The sequence below is a fragment of the Heptranchias perlo genome, chromosome 7 (genome assembly GCF_035084215.1).
Source record: "Heptranchias perlo isolate sHepPer1 chromosome 7, sHepPer1.hap1, whole genome shotgun sequence".
Lineage (NCBI taxonomy): Eukaryota > Metazoa > Chordata > Chondrichthyes > Hexanchiformes > Hexanchidae > Heptranchias > Heptranchias perlo.
In genome coordinates, this window is record NC_090331.1 from 65,406,158 (window position 1) to 65,429,164 (window position 23,007).

General features: G+C 43.3%; 1 protein-coding gene and 1 long non-coding RNA gene across 2 annotated transcripts in view; one reads left to right on the forward strand and one right to left on the reverse strand.

The window, feature by feature from the left end:
- LOC137324009 (uncharacterized PE-PGRS family protein PE_PGRS46-like) overlaps positions 1 to 380 on the forward strand; it is a 52,696-nt gene extending 52,316 nt beyond the window's left edge. Inside the window, exon 4 of the mRNA XM_067988178.1 lies at positions 301 to 380. Coding sequence (XP_067844279.1) covers positions 301 to 380 — 80 coding nt within the window. The remainder of the gene's footprint in view (positions 1 to 300) is intronic.
- A 13,791-nt stretch (positions 381 to 14,171) lies between these two features.
- The window catches only part of LOC137323336 (uncharacterized), a 379,634-nt gene continuing 370,798 nt past the window's right edge, over positions 14,172 to 23,007 (reverse strand). The window contains exon 4 of the long non-coding RNA XR_010963355.1: positions 14,172 to 14,207. This is a non-coding gene — a long non-coding RNA (uncharacterized lncRNA). The remainder of the gene's footprint in view (positions 14,208 to 23,007) is intronic.

Sequence of the window (23,007 nt, forward strand, 5' to 3'; positions counted from 1 at the left end):
TTTTGCAGGAGAAGGCTGCACACATCAGAGGGAGAGAAATACAACTGGAGGTGGCCCAGCGACAATCTGCCATCTCACCTCGTCTGAAGAGAGGGACGTGGAGCATCAAGGGCAGAATATGCTTCAGGAGGCCAGAGATGGTGAAGCAGGTGGATGCATCACATTAATGATTCCAATCAGAGGCCCTAATTCACAAATTGAGAACCATCTGATGCAGCATACCAGCTGCCTGCCCTGTGTAACTGTGTTTAACATCCAGCAGAGTTCTCCCTTTCAACCGTTGTCACTATCTTTTTGCAGGTATGGCCGATAAAGAACCAAAGTCAACAGGGTATTCGCAGGAGCAGCATATCACTGCGTCTTATACTCACAAGTACTAACTCAGATATAATACCCCCAGGGGAATTTAGATAGCTAGCTTCAGGGCACGTTCCTGGGTAATGTACTCAGCACAGGTGACCAGGAACAGGTAGCAGTGGAAAAGGAGGTACAGGACTAATTCGATAGCTCTTTCAAAAAGCTGGCACAGGAACGATGGGCCGAAAGGCCTCCTTCTGTTGGGGGGGGGGGGGGGGGGGGAAAAGAGAGTTCCAGATTTCCTCCAGCCTTCGTGTGAAAAAGTGCTTCCTGATTTCACTCCTAAATGGCCCCTATCGAATCATTATCATTTTAAACACCTCAATTAGATCACTCCTCAACCTTCTAAGCTCGAGGGAATACAAACCAAGTTCATGCAACTGGTCCTCATAACTTAACACTTTAAGCCCTGGTATGATTTTGGTGAATCTGTGCTGAAACCACTCTGTGGCCAATATATCCTTCTTGAGGTGCGATGCCCAAAACTGATCGCCATACTCTGGATTGATTCCAAGGCTGTGTACAACTGAAGCATAATTTCTTCCCTTTTGTATTCCAGCCCCCTAGAGATAAAGGCCAACTCTCCATTAGGCTTTTTAATTAATTTTTGTACCTGTGTACTAGGTTTTAGTGATTTGTGTACATGGACACCTGAATCCCTTTGTTCATCCACAGGTCCTAGTCTCTCAAGAAAATATTCTGATTTGTCTTTCTTGACCCAAAATGGATTACCTCACACTTCCCAAAATTGAACTCCATCTGCCACAGTTTTGCCCACTTATTAATCTGTCTATGTTCATTTGTAACTTCCTGCTCCCATCCATATATCTTAGAGTCATAGAGTTATACAGCACGGATAGAGGCCCTTCGGCCCATCGTGTCCGCGCCGGCCATCAGCCCTGTCTACTCTAATCCCATATTCCAGCATTTACTGAGGGTTAAATTGGTTAACCCCCGAAAACAGGCTTGGGGATCGCGGTGCGCGATTAACCCGCGCCCGGTCGTTGAGATGCAGGCAGCACGTAACATTCGTGCTGCCTGCTGTTTTACCTGATTGCTGCGTGCAGCCAGCCCTACCTGCAATGTTGAATGGCTGCTCACCAGCAGGGGGCCCAGATATCGCGAGTGGCTAGCACCACTTAAAGGCAGCCTGCACCTCTTAAAAGGGAGGTGCAGTATGGCTGCAGGAAGTGGTGGACGTCACTGGTGAAGTGAATCTGTGCTGCAATACAGTGAAGCATGGTGATGATGGGAACTCTGGAATTTTTAATGAGCAACAACTTGGCTGCTCAAAGTTAGAGGGACTCTTATATTTTCAAAATATAAGATACGGGTCTGAATGGAGTCTTAACGGAGATCAGAAATCACACATGTAAAGCACAGATGCAGGTCCCGTCCTTATGTTTACAAACTGTTGAGTTCCTTCAAAACATTGAATAAAGGTTGTCCACAACTACATCCCACATCCTCCAATCTGCACACCAGGCCCGGCCAATCTGCCGATCTGAGTTTGCACCGGGCCTACGAGAGAGCATGCACCAAGGTTCTCTGATGATGTACTAGAGGCCTTGGTGCAAGAGATGGACAGAAGGAGGGACATCCTATATTCACAGGGGGGGCAAGAGGCCCTCCAGACATGTGCTCCCGAGGCAGTGGGAGGCAGCAGCGGATGAGGTCAATGCCAGGAACTTAGCACCACGAACATGGATGCAGTGCAGGAAGAAGTGCAAGGATTTGACACGAGTGGTCAAGGTGTGTGAGTTCAACTGTCAAATGGCATCTCCTATCAACTGCACCACTAGCCGCATCCACTGCTCCACGCACTACACCCATCACCCACATATCAATAAATTCTTTCAATCAGTGCTCAACTCTTCCAATCAGATGCTTCATCTCACCCTCACACATTATCACTGTGGCAAGCCACTCACACACGACTCACAGGTCACACACACTGACAGCTTTTCAACCATGACTGGCACATCACCCAAACATCTTGCAGGAAACGCACCGACACAGTTCCCGCTTTCTTGCAGGAGAAGATGGCGCATAACAGGAGGCAGTGGCTCCATGTAACATGAACCTGATGTCCTCTCTCAGGATGACAGCATTCCTGTCCCACCCCTGCCACTCTGCCAGTGCCCTTGCTGTTGCCTGTCAGTTAGCCAGCCCACACCCTGTAGGGTACTGAAACTTTATTATAGGAACAGGAGTAAGCCATTTCGCCTCTTGAGCCTGTTCCTAACTTCACTCCTGAAAGTCCTGACTCTAATTTTTAGGCTATGTCCCCTCAACCTAGTATTCAAGTATATTTGACATCCAAAAACAGGTACAAATGCATCAGCAGCCAGAAGCAATAATCCAGCAACAAACCTATAACTCCTGCATGATCCCTTTAGATAGCGTTGGTGGGAGGTCCTCCATGCCATTAACACCTATTCAGCTGTGCGAGGTTAAGACGGTGCGTTGGTTGGAGCGTGGAGTTCCAAAATCGCATTGGTCCCTTTAAATCAGCATTGCACACTGATCTACCGCATAATCTCCCTACTTTACATGCTGCCGAAGTCCATTGCGCGTGTGCAAACACCTTTACCAATAAGGCTTCCTGTGCACGTCACGCTGGAGGTGTGCGCGTGCATCTCGGATGCCACTTTCGGTCCTTAGGAACATAGCTACTACACAACGGACGCCATGCGGCCCAATTTACCCTACACTGAGCCTCCTGACTTAATGTAATCTGCATTCTTGGATATACAACTCTCTATTCTTTCATCCAAGTCATTGATATATGGTGAAAAGCTGAGGCCCCAGTACAGATCCCTAGGGAATACTACTAGTCACATCCCGCCAATCAGAGTACATTGCTTTTATCCCTACTCTCTGTCACCTACCTCCCAACCAATTCCCAACCCGTGTCACAGGGTTACCTGCAATTTTGTGCGCTTTTATTTTTGCTAACAATCTCTTGTGTGGAACCTCCTTTTGGAAGTCCATATAAACAACATCCATAGAGACTCCCCTGTTCATCATCTTAGTGACCTCTTCAAAAAACTAGATTAGTCAGACATGACCTACCCTTCACAAGCCCATGCTGGCTCTCTTCGATCAACTCATACTTGTCCAAGTGCTCAGTCACTCTGTCCCTGATGACAGATTCATGTAACTTCCCCACAATTGATGTTAAACTGACAGGTCTGTAATTTCCTGTTTCTCTCTCCCACTCCCCCCCTTCTTAAGTAATGGAGTGATATTTGCAATTTTCCAAACTAAAGGCACCATTCCTAAATTTAGAGAGCTTTAGAAAATTATGAATGCATCTGCAATTTCCTCACTTACTTCGTTTATTACCCTGGGGTGGAAACCATCAGGTCCTGGAGATTTGGCTATCTTAAGTCCCATTATTTTCTTCATTATTATTTCTTTTATTTTTATTAAATCCAGTAAGTTCCTGCCCTTGACTTATTTTTAGGTTCTCTGTATCGCTGGTATTTTGTCTTATTCCTCTACACTGAAAATGGATACAATGTATTCATTTAACAAGTCTGTAATTTCCTCGCCTGCATTTATCTTTAATGGGCCCACATTCCCCCTTACCAAATGAAGCCCTTGAAAGAAACTGCTCTACAAATGGTCTAAAAATGTTCTGAGGATCTGGTAAATCCTTGGACACTGCTAATGTTGGGTAGGTGCCCTTCATCTCATGTGCTGCTTAGCTTCCCTGGCATCAAAATGTGCTTTTTGCTTCTACTCCTCATCCAAACAAGCTAGGTACAATGGAACAATTACAAGGAGAGATTGCACAAACTAGGGTTGTATTCACTGGAATTTAGAAGATTAAGGAGTGATTTGTTTGAAGTTTTCAAGATATTAAGGGGAACTGATAGGGTAGATAGAGAAAAACTACTTCCACTGGTTGGGGAGTCGAGGACTAGGGGACATAGCCTAAAAAATTAGAGCCAGGACTTTCAGCAGTGAAGTTAGGAAACACTTCTACATGCAAAGGGTGGTAGAAGTTTGGAACTCTCTTCTGCAAATGGCAGTTGATGCTAGCTCAATTGTTCATTTGAAATCTGAGATTGATAGATTTTTGTTAACCAAAGGTATTAAGGGATTATGGGGCTAAGGCGGGTGTATGGAGTTAGGTCATAGATCAGCCATGATCTCATTGAATGGTGGAACAGGCTCGAGGAGCTAACTGGCCTACTTATGTTCCTATGTAACACAAAGGAACCTCCTCTGGGGCAGCAACAGCAAGCTTTTCCTTAAGAGATAGTAGAAAAAGTTGAAACAGTTTCTATCTGAGCACAAAAATTGAATTCTTACTAGCAGTTATAAAAATTCCACAAAGGGCATCGCCTCAACCTTTAAGAACGAGCCCCTGTAACTTTCCTAAAATTCTGCAAGGACGCTAGAACCAGAAATCCTGTGCTCAGTTATTATGTAAGGAATCTTACAACACCAGGTTATAGTCCAACTGTTTTATTTGAAAATCACAAGCTTTCGGAGGCTTTCTCCTTCGTCAGGTGAGTAGGAGAAAGCCTCCGAAAGCTTGTGATTTTCAAATAAAATAGTTGGACTATAACCTGATGTTGTAAGATTCCTTACATTTGTCAACCCCAGTCCATCACCGGCATCTCCACATCACAGTTATTATGGGCAGGCATAGCTCTTGACCCTGTGACCAGTGCAAATGCAGGAAAGTTAGTCACAGGCAGGAGTGTTTCCTCTATTATAATGGTGACTACACTTCTCAGTACAGTACTTCATTGGCTGTAAAGCACTTTGGGACATCCTGAGGTCCTGAAAGATGCTATATAAATGCAAGCTCTTTCTTTCTTTAAATGATCCTATTTCTATCTCAGTTTTATGGCTGTGCCTATTTCAGGTGCTCCTAATCACAGATAACGCAGAGGCGGGCAAGATAATTCATCGCAGTGGGGGCAGGGTGAAATTTTGACATTGATAGGCAGCTCTTGAATTTCCTGGATTTTGCACTCGTGAAATAGGCGCATTTCAGACACGAGACCCAGCAAAGTCAAGCCTCATATGTGAATCTCACTCGAACCTACTGATGAACCTTATTGTCTCAAACTGACATGGTATGTGAAACACAATTTTTTAACAGCTACTTCATCTAGTTCTGGCTTGAATACATATTTCCAGTTGGCTTGTGTCTTGTGTGGATTTATGTGCTAAATTTAACTTCATAGTAACACCTCAACATAAATTAAGCCAAAATTCCTCCCCCGCCAAATAGTCAAAAATCTCAAAATATGACAAGCACCACCAACAATAATAACCACGCTGTCACCATTAATATGGACACTAACACCAACATCATCACTAATAGTAACACCACCAAATACTAATAACACCAAATACCAATAACACCAGCCATAAGGAATGCCCTGAAAGGTAAATTGTCATTCACCTTTAAATAATTTTTATGATGTTTTCTCCCCCCCAAAAAAAGGAAACAAATATTCAGTCTGTTATTTTGTTAATGTGTTTATAAAGTCTAATAGACATGTCATGGCAGCTTGTCTGTGCCACCTGTACCTACTTCTTATTAGCATCTGTCCTTTTTTCCCCTTGCTCTTAGTGCAGCCAACTTGATTTGGCTTGGCAAGCCAGCTCCTCATTGCTGTGACAGCAGTTTCTTGGCATTGACAGAGGTGCTAACCCTTCATTGGGCCTGTACCTGGTGCCAATACACAATTTGTATATGTATCAAGGTCACTAGCTAAAGATTGGACCCAACGTGTCAAGCAATTGCTATAATTCTGTTAGTCGCAGCACAATTATTGATGAAATACATACATATATTGTAAGGAAAACGGCTGTTAGTAGAATCTTTGCATAGTATTGAGCTCTCTGAAAAGATCTTGTATTGTAAACTCCATAAAACGTTTACATAAAGAAACTGTTGAGCTCTTCAAATAAATGGCCAATTAAAATCTGTTCCAATAGACTCCTCAAAGTGATTTGCCACTAAAGCAGCAGAGACAGTTAACTGTACAGAAAACAAAGCATATAGAGACATCACCCTGGATATTTGGACTGACATGAATGGAAGTGTGCTGTTTGCACCATTTTTCTAAGGTCAGGTCATTATCATAATTGTACATAGCTGCAGATGCAGACTTGGACAAGTGCAGGTAACACATTAATGGTGAGGGCAGAAAGTTGCACATAAGTGAAGCTTAAAGGGATGCAGACAATTAAAGGAGAGTGTCACAATAGGTGACAAAAATTCTGAAAGCCTCTGGAAAGGTTCAAAAGGCATCTCAACCTATTAACTGCCTTTGTTAAGGCTAAAGGCAAAAAAAGGAGCGGAAATCCATGTTGCAGGCATGTGATGGAGCAGCCCAATAACCCACCCCCCTTGCTTGATGGCTGTCCAAGTGGAGGTGGTTCCATGGCTCCATCCCCATAGTTAAACATTGCAGCATGCCTGCAAAGACGTGGAGCCAGGTTTCAGGCAGCAAAACCTCCACCGTCAATGGATGTGCTAGCTAAATGCTGCATGGTGACTGCTGGTGTCCTTGTAGCACATGGCATGGCTCTGCATCTGGCTGTCTGATGTCCTAGGCATAGAGTTTCCGCTTTGGGCGCAATCAGGAAATTGCGCCCAAAATGCGCACTAAATTGCGCTGGTTAGGTTACAGTTCAAGTTTCCGATAAAAATCATTTGCATAATCACAAATGTAAAATGTTCCATGAACCAGTGCAACCGGGCAGCGTAATAGAATGTAATCATTTTTTTTGCGTTAAAAGTATTCCTTGATGTATTTAAGAGTGGTAACCTGGTGCAGATTTATTAATACAGCTGAAAATGAGTTTATCACCAAAAATAAGCATTTTTAATAAGAGGGTCCAGTTCTCTACCTGTGAGTAATCTGATTTAAAATCACTGAAAATGACTTGAAAAACTATACCGAACTATTTAATAGTTTTATTGGTTTACTTTCATTGTTAGTTTCTTAGTAAATTAAATATTTTTTGTTCTGAAAAAGCATTTAAAATATGCTTACTAGAGCCTGTGCACATAAGAAAATGAGAGCAGTTTGAAGAGCCTTCCCGAACCAGCGCAATCGGCTGGGGATGGGGGTGTGGCCAGATTTGTGGGCGGGGCCTGATGCAGGGGTATTAAATCTTAAACCAGCGTAAAAGATAGTGGAAAACACGAACGTAAGTGGTTTTGGACGCAACTCATATATAAAATTCATCGATCTTTTGCGCTGGTTCGGCCGATTTCGCCCGGATTGTGCTGATATTACGGGTGTAAATGAGCAGAAACTCGACCCCCTGGTCCCTGAGAAGAAAGTTCCTCACAGTTGTTGGCAGATAGCATCTGCAGATGTGATTGGTAGCCTGTGGCCAGTGTTGCATTAGGGTACACTGATCATCCTGGCATGCCTTCTTTCATACACAGAGGTTCATGAGAATCTAAGTGCCAGCAGAAAAAAAAAGTAGTCCAGAAAAGTGTCTAAAACTTCAAATTCAGAATTGCTTACTATGGCCTTTAAATGCTCTCAAGTTATTAGACAACTAGCAACCCTGGAATGCCTATTATGTATGAATGTAGATCTTGATGAATGCCCAGCACACACAAACATTGGGATATGCATGTAGGATATTCAGTGCCACATTTCAATGTTTCAGGCAGACACTACCTCTCCCCATTATCCCAGTTCCCAGAAAAGCACAGACACTGCCTCTCCCCATTATCCCTGTTCCTGGAAAAGCACAGACACTGCCTCTCCCCATTATCCCTGTTCCCAGAAAAGCACAGAGACTGCCTCTCCTCATTATCCCTGTTCCCGGAAAAGCACAGAAGTGTAAAGTGGATGTGGTATGTTTATGTTTTACTGCAGATCCGGGTATGCAACCTTGGTAGCAACTCAGTCACAATCTAAAGGAAAGAAGAAAGAAAATCTTGCATTTATATAGCCCCTTTCACGATCTCAGGACGTCCCGAAGCGCTTTACAGCCAATGAAGTACTTCTGAAGTGTAATCACTGTTGTAATGTAGGAAACGTGGCAACCAAATGGCGCACAACAAGAGCATATTCATCACATGCTGTCACCGAGGGGAAGCAGTGTGGAAGCAAATAGTAGACTCTAACACAAAACATGGTTTTAGATTAAAGATTTGGTTGCACTGAAGTTATGTGTGCAGAGAGTGTTCTTGTAAAGCTTTGCGAACATGTTTCACTACATGACAGGAATGTGATATTGAATGTGTATTGCCTGGAAGGCACTATAGGTGAAGGTATATTTGTGAAGTGAATGGGAAGATTTAGTCAGGACTGTTAATGCACTGAGCACATTGAAAAGTTAAGAGGAGTCAAGAACAACTTGAATTTGTATCGTGCCTTTGACAAAGAAAAACATTCCAAGGCACTTCAAAAAGGGAGAGGGGTGGTGGGTGGGGGAAGGACATTCAGCCAAAGAAGGAGATATTAGGATAGGTGACCAAAAGCTTAGTCAAAGAGGTGGGTTTTGAGGACATTTTAAAGGAGGAAAGGCCAAGGGGTTTAGGGAGCATGTTGCCAAATGGCTGAAAGCACAACTGCCAATAGTGGGGTGAAAAGGGCGGTGGGGGGCGGTGGGTGGAATTGCACAAGAGGCTATAGGTAAAAGAGTGCATGATCATGGAATAAGCATTTTAAATTTGAGGAATTGGGGGCCTGAGGATAGGATATGGGCAGCTGAGTTTTGGATCAGCTGTAGTTTATGAAGGCTAGAGGATGGGAGGTTGTCAAAGAGAGTATTGTAGTAATCAAGTCTGGAGGTGACAAAGGCATAAATAAGTATTTCATTGGCAGATAGTCTGAGGTAGAGTGGAAGTGGCTGATGTTATGGAGGTGGAGGAAGGCAGTCTTTGTGGGATCTGGGGCCGGAAACAGAGCGGTGTTGAATAGGACACTGAGGTTGTGAATGGTCTGGTTCAGCGTGAGATAGTGGTCAGGAAGAGGGATGGAGTCATTGGCAAGGGTACGGAGTTTGTGCCAGTGTCCAAAAACAATAGTGAGTATGGGTATAAACTCTCATATCCATATTCCTAGCCAACATTTATTCCTCTATCAACACCACCAAAAAAAATTATCTGGTGCAAATTAGCTGCCACATTTTCCTACATTACAACATTGAATACACTTCAAACGTACTTTATTTGCTGTGAAGCACTTTGGGACGTCCTGAGGTTGTAAAAGGCATTACGACCTCAGGTATTAATGCAAGTTCTTTCTTTTTCTTTCTTTACCAAAGCCTTCTCTTCTGGTTATATTGCCACCCCATTAGTATCCCCCACTGCTTCCAAAACCCTAAACCCGCTTTTGTCACCTTGCAGCCGATCCTGTTCAACATTCTCCCTGCTGGCGTTCAACCACCTGATAGGGTTAGATAAAGAAGGGTGGGAGGAGGCTCATGTGGAGCATGGACCTGTTGGGCTGAATGGCCTGTTTTTGTGCTGTACATTCTTTGTAATTTTTTGGAATCCAAAAAGTATAAGTCATCTAGAATGCTGCAGCCTGTGTCTTCACATGCACTAAGGCCTGCATCCCCATCACCCCTGCCCTCGCCAAGCTCCACTGGCTTCACATGTCTCAGAGAATAAACTTTAAGATTCTGATCCTTATCTTCAAATCTCTTCATAGCCTCACCCCTCCATAATCTACTTGCACCCTCTAATCTTCCAACACCAGCCTACTTCTCGTTCTCTGCTGCCTTCGTTCCACTATTGGAAGCAGCTCCTTTAGCCCCCTTGCCCCCACCCTCTGGAACTCCCTCCTTCAGCATCTTCTCCTTGCCATGGCCCCATGCCCTTGAAAACCTCCAAGATGCTTCTTTTCAACTGTGCTTTTGCCCCCTACTGACCCTCTGCACTTCTTCCTCACCACCTCCTTGGCATCCACTCATTATGCCCATTCTATAAAACCCTCTTTGTCCACAACGAGCGCCCTAGAAATTTGGCTTATATTTGAAGAAGTCTATTTGCAGGTTATTAAATCTAGTGGTTGTTTCTTTGTACCAGTAGTTAGCATGTTTGATCCATGGGTTTTATCTGTTGTCCTCCCCCCATCCCACTTATTTTGGCCAGTCCTAGAAAGGTGTTTGTCCGTCTTCCTTTTTTAGTTATGACAAAAGGTCGCTAATCAAAGTGATAACCTGCCCCTCTCATTTCAAATACTTATAGACCTTCTGTCTATTTTCAGTCTTAGTATTACAAAAAAAAATTCAATTTTGCTAATTTGAACCTGTATTTAACATTATACAAGTTTAATAAATACCATGAACTGGTAATTCCCGCCCCCCCCCCACACACCTCCCAAAAACGACATTTGTTTTTACTATAACTCTATCGGAACCAAACAAAAGTTTTATTTGATCTGTTACAATGTTAGAGGACGAGTGCACTAGTTCTAGGCAGTTTCTGACCTTGACGAACAAAGGGGTTATTATTATTATCTACAGTATAAAGCCAAAATAGTATTGAACCATGTTCACGGTCTGTTACCCTAGCCATGAGATTTGATAATCTATACATACAGATCATTGAAGGTCATTCCAGTTTACAGTATTCAACATGCACTGAATGGCTCTCACATTGTAAAAGTAGCATTTCTGCATGGCAGAGCTTTTTTCCATCTTACACAATACCTTTTAAATAGGTGTCATCTCTTAAAAAAGAAAATCTCCTGAGCACTCTGCCAGACATAGCGATGTGAATTGATCTTTCTTTGTTTGCAACACTTATTGAAGACACTCATTGAAGATAAATGGTTATGTAAACCTGATATAGGAGAGTTCAATTCACTTTCTGATATTCGTAGGCTAGCGACAAACAAGTGACCACTTAGACAAATAGGAAGAAAGGCCCTCAAAAGCAATCTTTTTTTTTTGTCCTGTGAAAAGAAGGATTGCTGATAGAGAAAGTGAATGATGAAATGATAGTGTTAGCTGCTTTGTTTGAGAGGGCTGCAGCCTGATCAGTGTTGGATTAGTGAGAAAGAGAGCATGCCCCTGTAGCTGCTGTCAACTGACTGAAAGCGGCAGCCGCTTTGTTGGGAGACTTGCGAAAATTTGGGGGCAGCTTAAACATAGTTTTCGTGACAGTCAGCCATAACGAGGACACAGTAGTTACACAAGAGGGACGTACCGGTTCAATGACAGGCTGTGCGTCAGATGCTGACTCCTTCCAGGGACTAGAAAACTGGCAATTTTTCTTGCTTGAACTGCTGCACTTTCTCAGCTCATTGTGGCAGCAAAGATAATAAAGCCTTGCGAACAGGAAATATATATTTTTTTGATAAAAGTGAAAACATGCCGCTTCATTGATTGATCAATAATTAATTATTTAGAACCTCAGAGTGGCTATCTGCACCTGGCACTTCCACAATATGCGCTACCATCCATCAATAAAGGTCAGAGAATGAGATCTCTATCAGCATGCACTGTTTAGTGAAGAAACACTTGTCTTGTTGGTCGCAGCTAATAGAGTCTGGCCATCTCTTTTCATCAGAGATGTTTATGTCTCGTGTAAAGAGATATGGGAATGCCTTGACCCCATGCCTAGGAGTTCAAATAAGGCAGCTGGCACTCTTGGCTGTAAAGATATTTACAGACACTAGAATCTTTTGCTTGGAATCCTGATATATTCCATGTAATCCTGCAGACTAAATAAATGTTGGCATTATGTGATATAAATGTTGTTGTAAATTTGTCTTGTTGCAGAAACATAAAGCAAAAACTACAAGATTAACATGGCAGCAGTCCTTGTACAAACATTTATCTTCGGTACACAATGTGTTGTTAGCCTGCTATGTATTCAGCCACAAGATTGCTTTCATCAGTACTTTGAAATAAATATAACATTAAGAATTTACATTCATAAATAGAAACATGCAATTCATTATAATTCATTGTATACCTTTAGCCCTTTGAATGTTGAATTCCGCTGTGAGAACTGAACATTATGAAGCAAGAACGGGGGAAGTATACTAGATGACTTCTTTTACTAGCAGTACCATACAAATAAATAATAAACACCATGAACCTATTGCATATTTTCAAGTTTACAATAATATTGTTGAAATAGTCAATTGAAGCTTGAAGATATATTTGATCAATCCAGTATAGTAATGGTTCAGGTGCTTGCTTCACACTCAAAGCCATTAATTTTGCATGTGTTGAGGTTTGTCAGTTCTCAGATGAGACATAAGTGGGCCATCCCACCAGGGGGGAAGCTAACACTCCATTAATCTCACCCCATGGGAGTCTAGGAGTGGATATCTTGAAAGCTGATCCACAGATCAGTGTTAGCATCTAAAGCTATGTAAAGATATTGCACCAGGGACATTGACTTCCTATAGCTCTTTGCTGAGTGTGAAAGATCTGGTGCATAATTTTTTGAGGTTTCATGATCACTCTGGAATGTTATATGAAAAGGTGACTGTGCTTGGCTCAGTTAGTAGCATTTTCGCTTCTGACTCAGAAGATTGTGAGTTCAATCCCCCTCCAACACTTAAACTCATAAACTACATTACACTGTTGCATGAAGAGAGTGTGGCATCTTTTGAGTGTGGCATCTGCTTATTCAAGTGGACATTAAAGGTCCCTATTTGAAGAAAAGTAGGGAGTTCTCCTACTGTCCTGGCCAACATTCCTCTCTCAACCAACACCTTCAACAATAGACTTTCTGGTCATTCACCTTGTTTGTTTTATGTAGGATTATGCAGCGTACAAATTGGCTGCCACGTTTGCCAACATAACATCAGTGATTGCGCTCCAAAATAAATTTATTGAGTATGATGTGCTTTAGGACAGTCTAAGGATGTGATAAGATGTGACATAAATGCAAGCTAGTATGTGCCTTCTTAAATGAGGTGGCCTTTAGATGATAGCTCACATATCTGTTATGTTGCTTTTATTTTCATGAGTGTCAAGGATTATAATTGGGGACTGTGAAAATGTTAACAATTCTTATTGGGAAATTAATGTTTCTGGGAGGAAGTGGTCTTGAATTAAGCACCGAAAACAGGATGCCAATATTTGCCAAATAGTTTGCCCAGCTAAATCAAAAGGAGAAAGGATTCTGTGGACTTGTTTGAGCACTGCCTGAGCAAACCCTGCCTCCAGAAAAAGAAATGTTAGGTTTATACAGAAACCACCCTCTTTACCACTCTCATGAGCCTGGCACCCTACGCACCTGTATTGACCAGCTAGGTTAAGTAAATATTATGTCATCTGTTATTCAGCAAGTCTGCAAGATTGAGTTGGGCTCTCTCATTAACTAGTGAAGCTGAAATTTGTTATAGTTTAATATGGCCAATGGAGTTTGCCAATTTGAGGGATTGTATAGCCTTTTGAACAAGGGAGATGAGCTACGACTCACTGGCTTACGATCACTGTCATGCTTCCATGCAACGTGGGGTGACTAATACCATATGGATATGATTGAGAGCAAAGAATTAGGGTTAATGAATACTGCTTGGATCAGAGAAGAATAGGAAGTGGTGTGCCGAGGGACAAGCATTGCGTCCACCTTTGTTCTTGATATATTTGGACCTGGACATAGAGAGCACAATATTTATATTTGTTAATAATACACAAGTAGAGGGTTTGGCAAACAGCAGTGGGGTGGGGGGGGGGGAAACCTTAAAAACTTCTGGAATACATAGACAAGTTAGCAAGTGGGCAGATAGGTGGCAGTTGTGATTTAATGCAGAGAAGCATGAGGTAATACAGTTTGGGAGGAAAACCAAAGAATGGCAGTACATACCCAATGGGAAGATGCTGAACAGTGCACATGAATAGACGAGCCCTTGACTCGAACGTATAATCCCCTGAAAGTGCAAGTGCAGGTCGTTAAAGCTATAAAAAAGGCCAACAGCATTTTCGGTTTTATAAATAGAAATATCAGGGAATATAGGCCCAAAAATTACTTACCTGTGAACGCCATTCCAGAATGGCGTCGCTCTGCTCCACCAACAAATAGAAGACTATAAGACCATAACAGAATAAGAGATAGTTGCAGGAGTAGGCCATTTGGCCCTTCGAGCCTGCTCCACCATTTAATGAGATAATGGCTGATCTGATTTTTAACTCAACTCTACTTTCCCGCCTTTTCCCCATATCCTTTTGTCTAACTCAGCCTTGAATGTATTCAATGACTCAGCCTCCACAGCTTTTTGGGGTAAAGAATTCCAAAGATTCACGACCCTCTGGGAGAAGAAATTCCTCCTCATTTCCATCATAAACGGGCGACCCCTTATTCTGTGATTATGCCCCCTAGTTTTAGATTCCCCATGAGGGGTAACATCCTCTCAGCATCTACCCTATTGAGTCCCCTCAGAACCTTATATATTTCAATAAGATCTCCTCTCGTTCTTCTAAACTCCAATGAGTATAGACCCAACTTGTTCAATCTTTCCTCATAAGACAACCCTTCCATACCCAGAATCAACCGAGTGAACCTTCACTGAACAGCCTCCAATGCAAGTATATCCTTCCTTACATAAGGGCACCAGAACTGTACGCAGTACTCCAGGTGTGGTCTCACCAGCACCCTGTACAGTCGAAGCATGACTTCCCTGCTTTTATACTCCATCCCTCTAGAAATAAAGGCCAATATTCCATTTGCCTTCTGGATTATCTGCTGCACCTGTATGTTGACTTTTTGTGTTTCATATACGAGGACACCCAGATCCCTCTGTACCGCAGCATTTTGTAGTATTTCTCCATTCAAATAATATTTTGCTTTTTTATTTTTCCTCCCAAAGTGGATGGCTTCACATTTTCCCACATTATATTCCATCTGCCAAATTTTTACCAATTTGCTTAACCTGTCAGTATCCCTTTGCAGACACGTTGGGCCTGATATTACCAGGGCGGCGGGTTCGCGGTGGAGCGGGGGGGCGATTGGGTGCGTGGGTAACGCGCCCGGTGAAATCAGTCTGCCCCGAACGCAATCGCAGGCTGATTGGATCCACTTACCTCTTGTTCTGGGTTCCCCGTTGCTAAGCTGCGCGGCGGGCGGACTGTGCATGCGCAGTAAGGTCTGACAGCTGGAGGAGCTCTATTTAAAGGGGCAGTCCTCCACTGACTGATGCTGCAAGAAATAGGAAAAATTACAGCATGGAGCAGCCCAGGGGGAAGGCTGCTCCCAGGTTTAATGATGCCTCACTCTAGGTATTATTGGATGGGGTGAGAAGGAGGGGGAGGACAGAGATCTTCCCCCCGGCGGGCGGTAGGAAGCGGCCTGCCTCTGCCACCAAGAAGGCCTGGCTCGAGGTGGCAGAGGAGGTCACCAGCACCACCAACATATCGCGCACCTGCATACAGTGCATGAGGCACTGCAATGACCTAAGTAGGTCAGCCAAAGTGAGTACACTTACTCATTCCCCTACACTCCGTCTGCCACATCACCGCCCCCACCCCACATCTCCTTCTGCACTGCCAACACTACTCTGTCACATCACTCCTCACACCCACTCAAACCTCATCCTCATCTTACCTGCACTTACTCACCTCGCCAGTACTCATCCCGCCACTACCACTCAACCCAATCCTCATACACTCTCATGGCTCTATCTCATACTCACCCTCTCATGCATCTCTTTCACGGTCAGCCTCACTCAACCTGCCACTACCTGTGCTGCAGCCACAGGGCATGCATTACATGTGCAGTAGGCAGCGTAAGGCAAATGTGTCGTGAGCATGAAGGGGATGCACAAGGGTGTTTGTACTTGTATTTAATTTCTGACCAACTCACATTACATATTATATTGGCACCACTACTGTCACGTCTTTGCGAATCTTATCTGGTGTGTGCAATAATGCCCTTTCCTGAGGATCACAATGAAGACCCACAACTGATGCCACCCATTGTGTCACTGTAGAGTGGGTGTAGGTGTATTTGCAGGGCTCTTTTGTGCTGACGACTGAGAGACGTCGGCCATGTCCCCGGTGGCACCTTGGAAGGATGCAGAGGAGAAGTTGTTGAGGGCAGTGGTGACTTTGACAGCGACAGGTAAGAAGATGGTGCTCGGGCCAGCCGGGAGCAGCTCGGCATGAAGGAGGCTGCAGATGTCCACGACTACATGTCGAGTGACTCTGAGCCTCTGTGTGCACAGCTGCTGAGAGAGGTCCAGGAAGCTGAGCCTCGGTCTGTGGACCCTGTGGCGAGGGTAGTGCCCTCTGCAACGCATCTCTCTCTGCATTTGCCCTCCCTCCTGCTGTGCAGGTGGATGTGTCACAGCACTGTGTTGTGGAGCTCCACGTGTCAGAGGTGGACGGTGTGGCCAGCGAGGCTGGTGATGCTGTTCGCCCTCCGAGGAAGTCATGACTGCAGCAACGGCGGCCCCCATCCGGAAGATGTACATCTGAGGGGGTCCGCAAGGTAGGTAAATGTGTCTGGACACCGGGGTAAGTGTGCAAGTTGGTGAATTTTATTGTTAGGAGGAGGGTGGTGGAGGCCAAACTTTGTCCAAAGTGACAGAGCGGCCTCCTGCAATGAGTGAGGGTCTCCTCCCACAATGGACCTTTGCAGCTGCCACAGGCTGATGGCTGCAACACGTCCATTTGAATTGGGAGTGTTTCCCCCAGTACGGGAAACAGTCCCAGTTGTTTGTAAAATCCCAACCCTCCTGAAATATCTCGTTAATCAGCTCTGTAAACGACCTGAAATACCAAGATAAATACTTTAAGTGGCACCCTGCCGGCTTTAATTGCCTGTGGGAGTCCCACATGCAGGGGCTGCGCGCGCACGTCAGTGCGTCACTGGGGAACCCGGAAGTGGGCGGGTTGGAGCCGGGCTCCTGACCCGCCTCGGGAATCCCCGATTTTCGTAGCCCCCCCGCCAGGAACGCATCGGATTGCAGGTGCGAAAATCGACCCCTTTGTGTCCTCCTCGTAACTTGCTTTTCCACCTATCTTTGTATCATCAGCAAATTTGGCCACAAGACACTCTGTTCCTTCATTCAAGTCATTGATATATATTGTAAATAGTTGAGGCCCCAGCACTGATCCCTGCGGCACCCCACCAGTTACAGATTGCCATTTTGAAAATGATCCTTTTATCCTGACTCTTTGTTTTCTGTTAATTAGCCAATTCTCTATCCATGCCAGTATATTACCCCCAACACCATGAGCTCTTATCTTGTGAAGCAACCTTTTATGTGGCACCTTATCGAATGCCCTTTGGAAATCCAAATACACTGCAACCATTGGTTCCCCTTTATCCACCCTGCCCATTACTTCCTCAAAGAACTCTAATAAATTTGTCAGACACTATTTCCCTTTCATAAAGCCATGTTGACTCTCCTTGATTGTATTATGAGTCTCCAAATGTCCTGCTACTACTTCCTTAATAATGGATTCTAGCATTTTCCCAATGACAGATGTTAGGCTAACTGGTCTTTAGTTACCTGCATTCTATCTCACTCCCTTCTTGAATAGAGGTGTTATGTTTACGGTTTTCCAATCCGCTGGGACTTTTCCAGAATCTAGTGAATTCTGGAAGATTACAACCAATGCATCCACTATCTCTGTAGTCACTTGCTTTAAGACCCTCGGATGCAATCCATCAGGTCCAGGGGACTTGTCAGCCTTTAGACCCATTAGTTTACCTAGTACTTTTTCTCTAGCGATAGTGATTGTTTTCAGTTCTTCCCTCCCCTTTGCCCCTTGATTTTCTACTGTTACTGGTATGTTATTAGTGTCTTCTACTGTGAAGACAGATACAAAATATCTGTTCAATTCCTCTGCCATTTCCTTGTTTTCCATTATTATTTTCCCAGTCTCATCCTCTAAGGGACCAATGTTTACTTTAGCTACCCTCTTCCTTTTTATATACTTATAAAAGCTTTTACTGTCAGTTTTTATATTTCTTACTAGTTTACACTCAATTTATTTTCTCCCTCTTTATTATTCTTTTAGTCATCCTTTGCTGATTTTTAAAGTTTTCCCAATTTTCAGGCTGACCAGTAATCATTGTCACGTTGAATGCTTTTTCTTTTAACCTGATATCATCCTTTACTTCCTTAGTTAGCCATGGTTGGTTCACCCTTTTCGTGGAGTCTTTCCTCTTCATTGGGATATATTTTTGTTGCGAGTCATAAAATATCTTTTTAAATGTTTGCCACTGCTTATCCACCATCGTACCATCTAATCTGTTTACCCAGTCCACTTTAGACAAATTTCACCCTCATTCCTTTGTAATTGCCCTTATTTAAGTTTAATACAGTAGTTTCAGACCCAAGATCCTCACTCTCAAACTGGATGTGAAATTCTATCATGTTGTGATCACTGCTTCCCAAGGGATCCTTTACTTTGAGATCATTAATTAATCCTGTTTCGTTACCCATTACCAGATCCAAAATGGCCTGTTCCCTGGTTGGTTCCCCAACGTATTGGTCTAAGAAACATCTGCCCAGCTGGAACGTAATTACTTACACCACCAAAAGGTATGCTGAAAAATACCAGGTCTACACTACTTTTTAAAAGTGCGATGACCCCTAATGACTGCCAAACAACTAAAAATCAAATTTTAAAAACGTGGAGTCTCATATTACTCTTTACTGTAATATTTTTTGGTTATTAACATTTTTTTTAAATTTAAAGTTTTAAAATTTTCTTTTTTACTTATCATTTCTGTCTCTTTAATTTAGTTACTTCTTTGGCTTTTTATTAAAAAAAATATATTTTTTTATTTACAATGACTTGCAGAATATTACTTTAAACGAATAAACTTTGTTTGCCGGCTGTGGGCATGACTTCTCTTCCTGGCAGATTTTGTGGGCGTGTCTTCCTTTCTCTCAGACATTTCCCATGCGAATCAACCCACATTGTTCAGAGGCTGGGTTGATGACGCGCATTGTTTGAAAACTTCCAAATCACCCACGTGTACGCCACGGAGCTCACAGTGAGTAAATTCATACATTTAATTTGCAGGAGCCGCTGCGAACGTTGCCATGCCGCTGTGAGCAAGTTCCGGCTCATTGAGTACACGAGCAAAGAGGTAAGAATAAATTTGTACAGGGCAATAGTTCATCCACAGTTAGAGCACTGTGCACAGTTTTAGGCAACCAATTACAGAAAGAACATTGAAGCCATAAAGAGTATGCGGCACAGATTCACCAAGATAATGCCAGGGATGAGAAACTACAGTTCTGAGGGGAGACTGAGATACCGGGACTATTTCCACTAAATCAGATAAACTAAGAGAAGATTTAATAGAGGTTTTTTAAATTTTGAAGCGTTTGTTAGTGTGAATAGTAAAAGACTATTTCTTCTAGTTGGGGAGTTAGTGATGAAGGGTCATCTATTTAAAATTCTCATTAACAGACAGAGAAGAGGGGTTGGGAGGAGTATCTTTACTCTCAGAATTATTGCATCATGGAATGCTTCACCACAAGGAATAGTTGAGGCAAAGGCCATTGTATCTTTTAAGGAAAAAGTGGATAACATTTGAAGCAGATGAAAATACTAGGCTATGGGAAGAGAGCGGGGTAATGGGATTAGTTTTAGATTGCTCTAGCAAAGAGCTAGCATAGACCTGATGGGCTGAAAGGCCTCTTTCTGTGCTGTAAACCTGAATGCTGTAGGTGTGTCAATAGAATTTTGTGGTTGTTAAGCTAAAAGGAATTCATTATAACAGGGGTTATATTGTAATGCCATGCCCACTCATTTGCCTCACCAGAATATGCAGGAATCAGCAACAGATATAAGGTATGGTTTTACATGCGATGTATGTCGTTGTTACGCTATGTAATAAAAATGGCTTACCATCTTTCGTTATCAACTGTGATTACTTATTAGCATATATTAAGAGGTACCTGTAGCCATCTCAGTTGTTGACTTATAGTGATTAAATGATGACAAAATACTCAAATAAATAGTTTGAAATTAACCTAGATGCCTCAGCTCATACACTTAATCAGTTTTTGCAACTGAAAATATTTAATTTAGTTGCTGATGTTTACATGGAAACCAATATGACATAGAATTAATTGGGTGCTGTGATTAAGTGTTATTTAGGTTGGTACTGCAAGCAAATTGTGAGTGGGGATAATTTAGGCCCCTAAAAAACGGTTCTGAAGCCTACTGTGAAAGCCACAGTAGATGCATGGTTTCACCCTGCATCAAAGCCTTTCACTGTTCCCAGTTAAAATTGCTGTATTGGTCACAAGAATTATACACAGCAATGGAAAACAAAATTGTGAAACATGCATACAAATGTAAACTGAAAAGGGACAATTCAGCGACGCCTGCTGAAATGGCGTTGGGACAACTGCACTTCCACGGGATTTTACACGACTGGAGTGGATGACCTTGCCTGACTCAGCGATATCTTGATCCCTCTTCAATCTCACTGAGACCCAGGAAAATTTGGCATAGCAACAGTATGGCATGCAAAGTACTTGCATTAGAAATTTGTCCACAACATTTCATATAGGCACCATGCTAACATACGACCCTTTTCTCTTTGTATAGGAGTCTCCAAAAGTGACATAGTTGGTACCAGAGACACCGAAGCCCATCCATTTCACGAGGACCCGTCACACATTCCTGATCAGATATATCTACCCCGGGGATTCAGATAGTCTGGGTTCAGGAGGGAGAACATGGCATAAATGAAAAGGAGCAAGTTGAGGTGGCAGGAACCAACCGAACAAGTAGACTGCCCCAAATGTTACTCAGCTGTAGGGGCCAGGGATTCTTAACACAGGAACAGCCCATTAAAGAGAGCTGATAAATAAGCACAAGTACTTCATGCAGTCCTTTTAGAATGTTCATACCTGCATGATATGTCAGAGAATTTGCAGAAATATACCATTGTCATTGGTGCTGCGAAGCGTGAGGGATTTAGAAACCTGCAGTCCCCCATGGATGAGTGATAAATCTATGGGTATTGGCAGTGGAGCCCCTCAGTGATGGCCAACAGTCTGTTCTACAAAGATCCCTGACCATCCCGAAGGAATGCCTGGCAGCAAGATATGGCTGGAGGAGGTACAGATAGAATCATAGAAAGGTTATAGCATGGAAGGAGGCAGTAACGGTGTTGAGCTGTATTCACAAGCTGATAGCTGTAATACAGCAAAGGACAATACTCCATTCCACACTAAGTTTAGCCTATTCTGTCTAGCTCCTAGAACAAAGCTAGTTAGCAGCACAGTGCACTGACTGCCCACAGTTTTCCATGGTTAGCTCATTTTAATAATTATTCATATCGAGGCAGTTAAGTCTCAGCCCAGCCAGCCACCTCAAAGAACTTAGGAAGTGACAGGTAGCGGAAAGGAGCAGCCAGCCAGCATGGGACCTGAAGTGCTGTCAGTAGTTCAGTACTATCTCATGACCCAGAAGGAGGTACAGGGTCACAGTCATTCCACGAGGCCCCCATTGATGAGCAGCAAGCTGTCACCACACCTGTTCCTCCCACATAGAAGGAGCACTAGATTAGGCAGCAGAAAATATGTATCGACACTGTCACCAAGGAAGGCACAAGGAAAGAGATAGGAATATTACATATACAGTGCACTGCTAGGCAATTAAATGGTTGGTTTTTACTTCAATATAGTACCAAGTTTTCTTTTGCGAAGGGATGTGTTAAAAGCAGGTGATGGTTTAATGGGCATATATGGTCTTTAAGGTACAGTTGGCATGGAGGCCATGGTGATCATAGGACCACTATGCTGTGCAGAGCCACTGAACTGTGCACAGATAGGACTGATTGTGCAGGGGTTGAAATGTGTTTGAGACAAGTCTTCCTGGCTTTGAGTTTCCTTTAACCATTTCTTCCTCCTCTGCCAAGGTTTGAGGCTTCACTCCATGCCCCATGTCTATCTCCTCTGGATGTCAAAATTGTGCAATATAGAGCAGTCAGTTATGATTCTGGAGTCATTATCAAGGCTAAGGAGCAAGACTTTTCTCTGCTGATCTAGCCAAACAGTGGATTCTGTGCTTGAGCATGCCAATGGTATATTCCAGGGTTCAGATGGAGGTCTGAGCTTCATTGTATCTGCGCACCATGTCTGTTATCATCTTTCTCAATAGGGTCAGTATCCAGGGTTGCCTTGAGTATCCTTGGTCCCCCGGCAGCCAAAGATGAAGTTTGCCTGCTACTTCAAATAATGGTGACACCTTGGACTGCTGCAAAATGAAAGCTTTGTGGCTGCTCTTAGGGTAACATGTATTGAGTTGCACGCTTTGGTTCCTGTGGTCGAAGACCATCTGCACATTGATGCAATGGAAGTCTTTTCTATTCATGTAAGCTATGGAGATGTTGTTAGGGGCCTGGATGGTCATATGCGTGCCATTAGTGAGGCCCTGCACTTTTGGGTACCTGCCAGCTGATAGAAGTAGTGTTTTCTCGAACTGTTGCCTCCTTTTCATGGGGAATGCGATGAAAGCATTTCCCCTAGCAAACAAGACTCTGCCATGTGCTTGATGCAACAGTGTGCAGAAGATGACAAATTTTAAGAATATCTGAGTAATGATAGGGTAGTATAGAAATTCAATGCCGTAGTCACCCTCACAGCCAGGAGCAGAACTGTCTCAATGGTGGAAATTGGCTGGAAATGAGTTTTCAGTTAATGGCATAAATCAATGACTTGTGAACCCAAATAGCTGTGCCTAGGTCTGAAA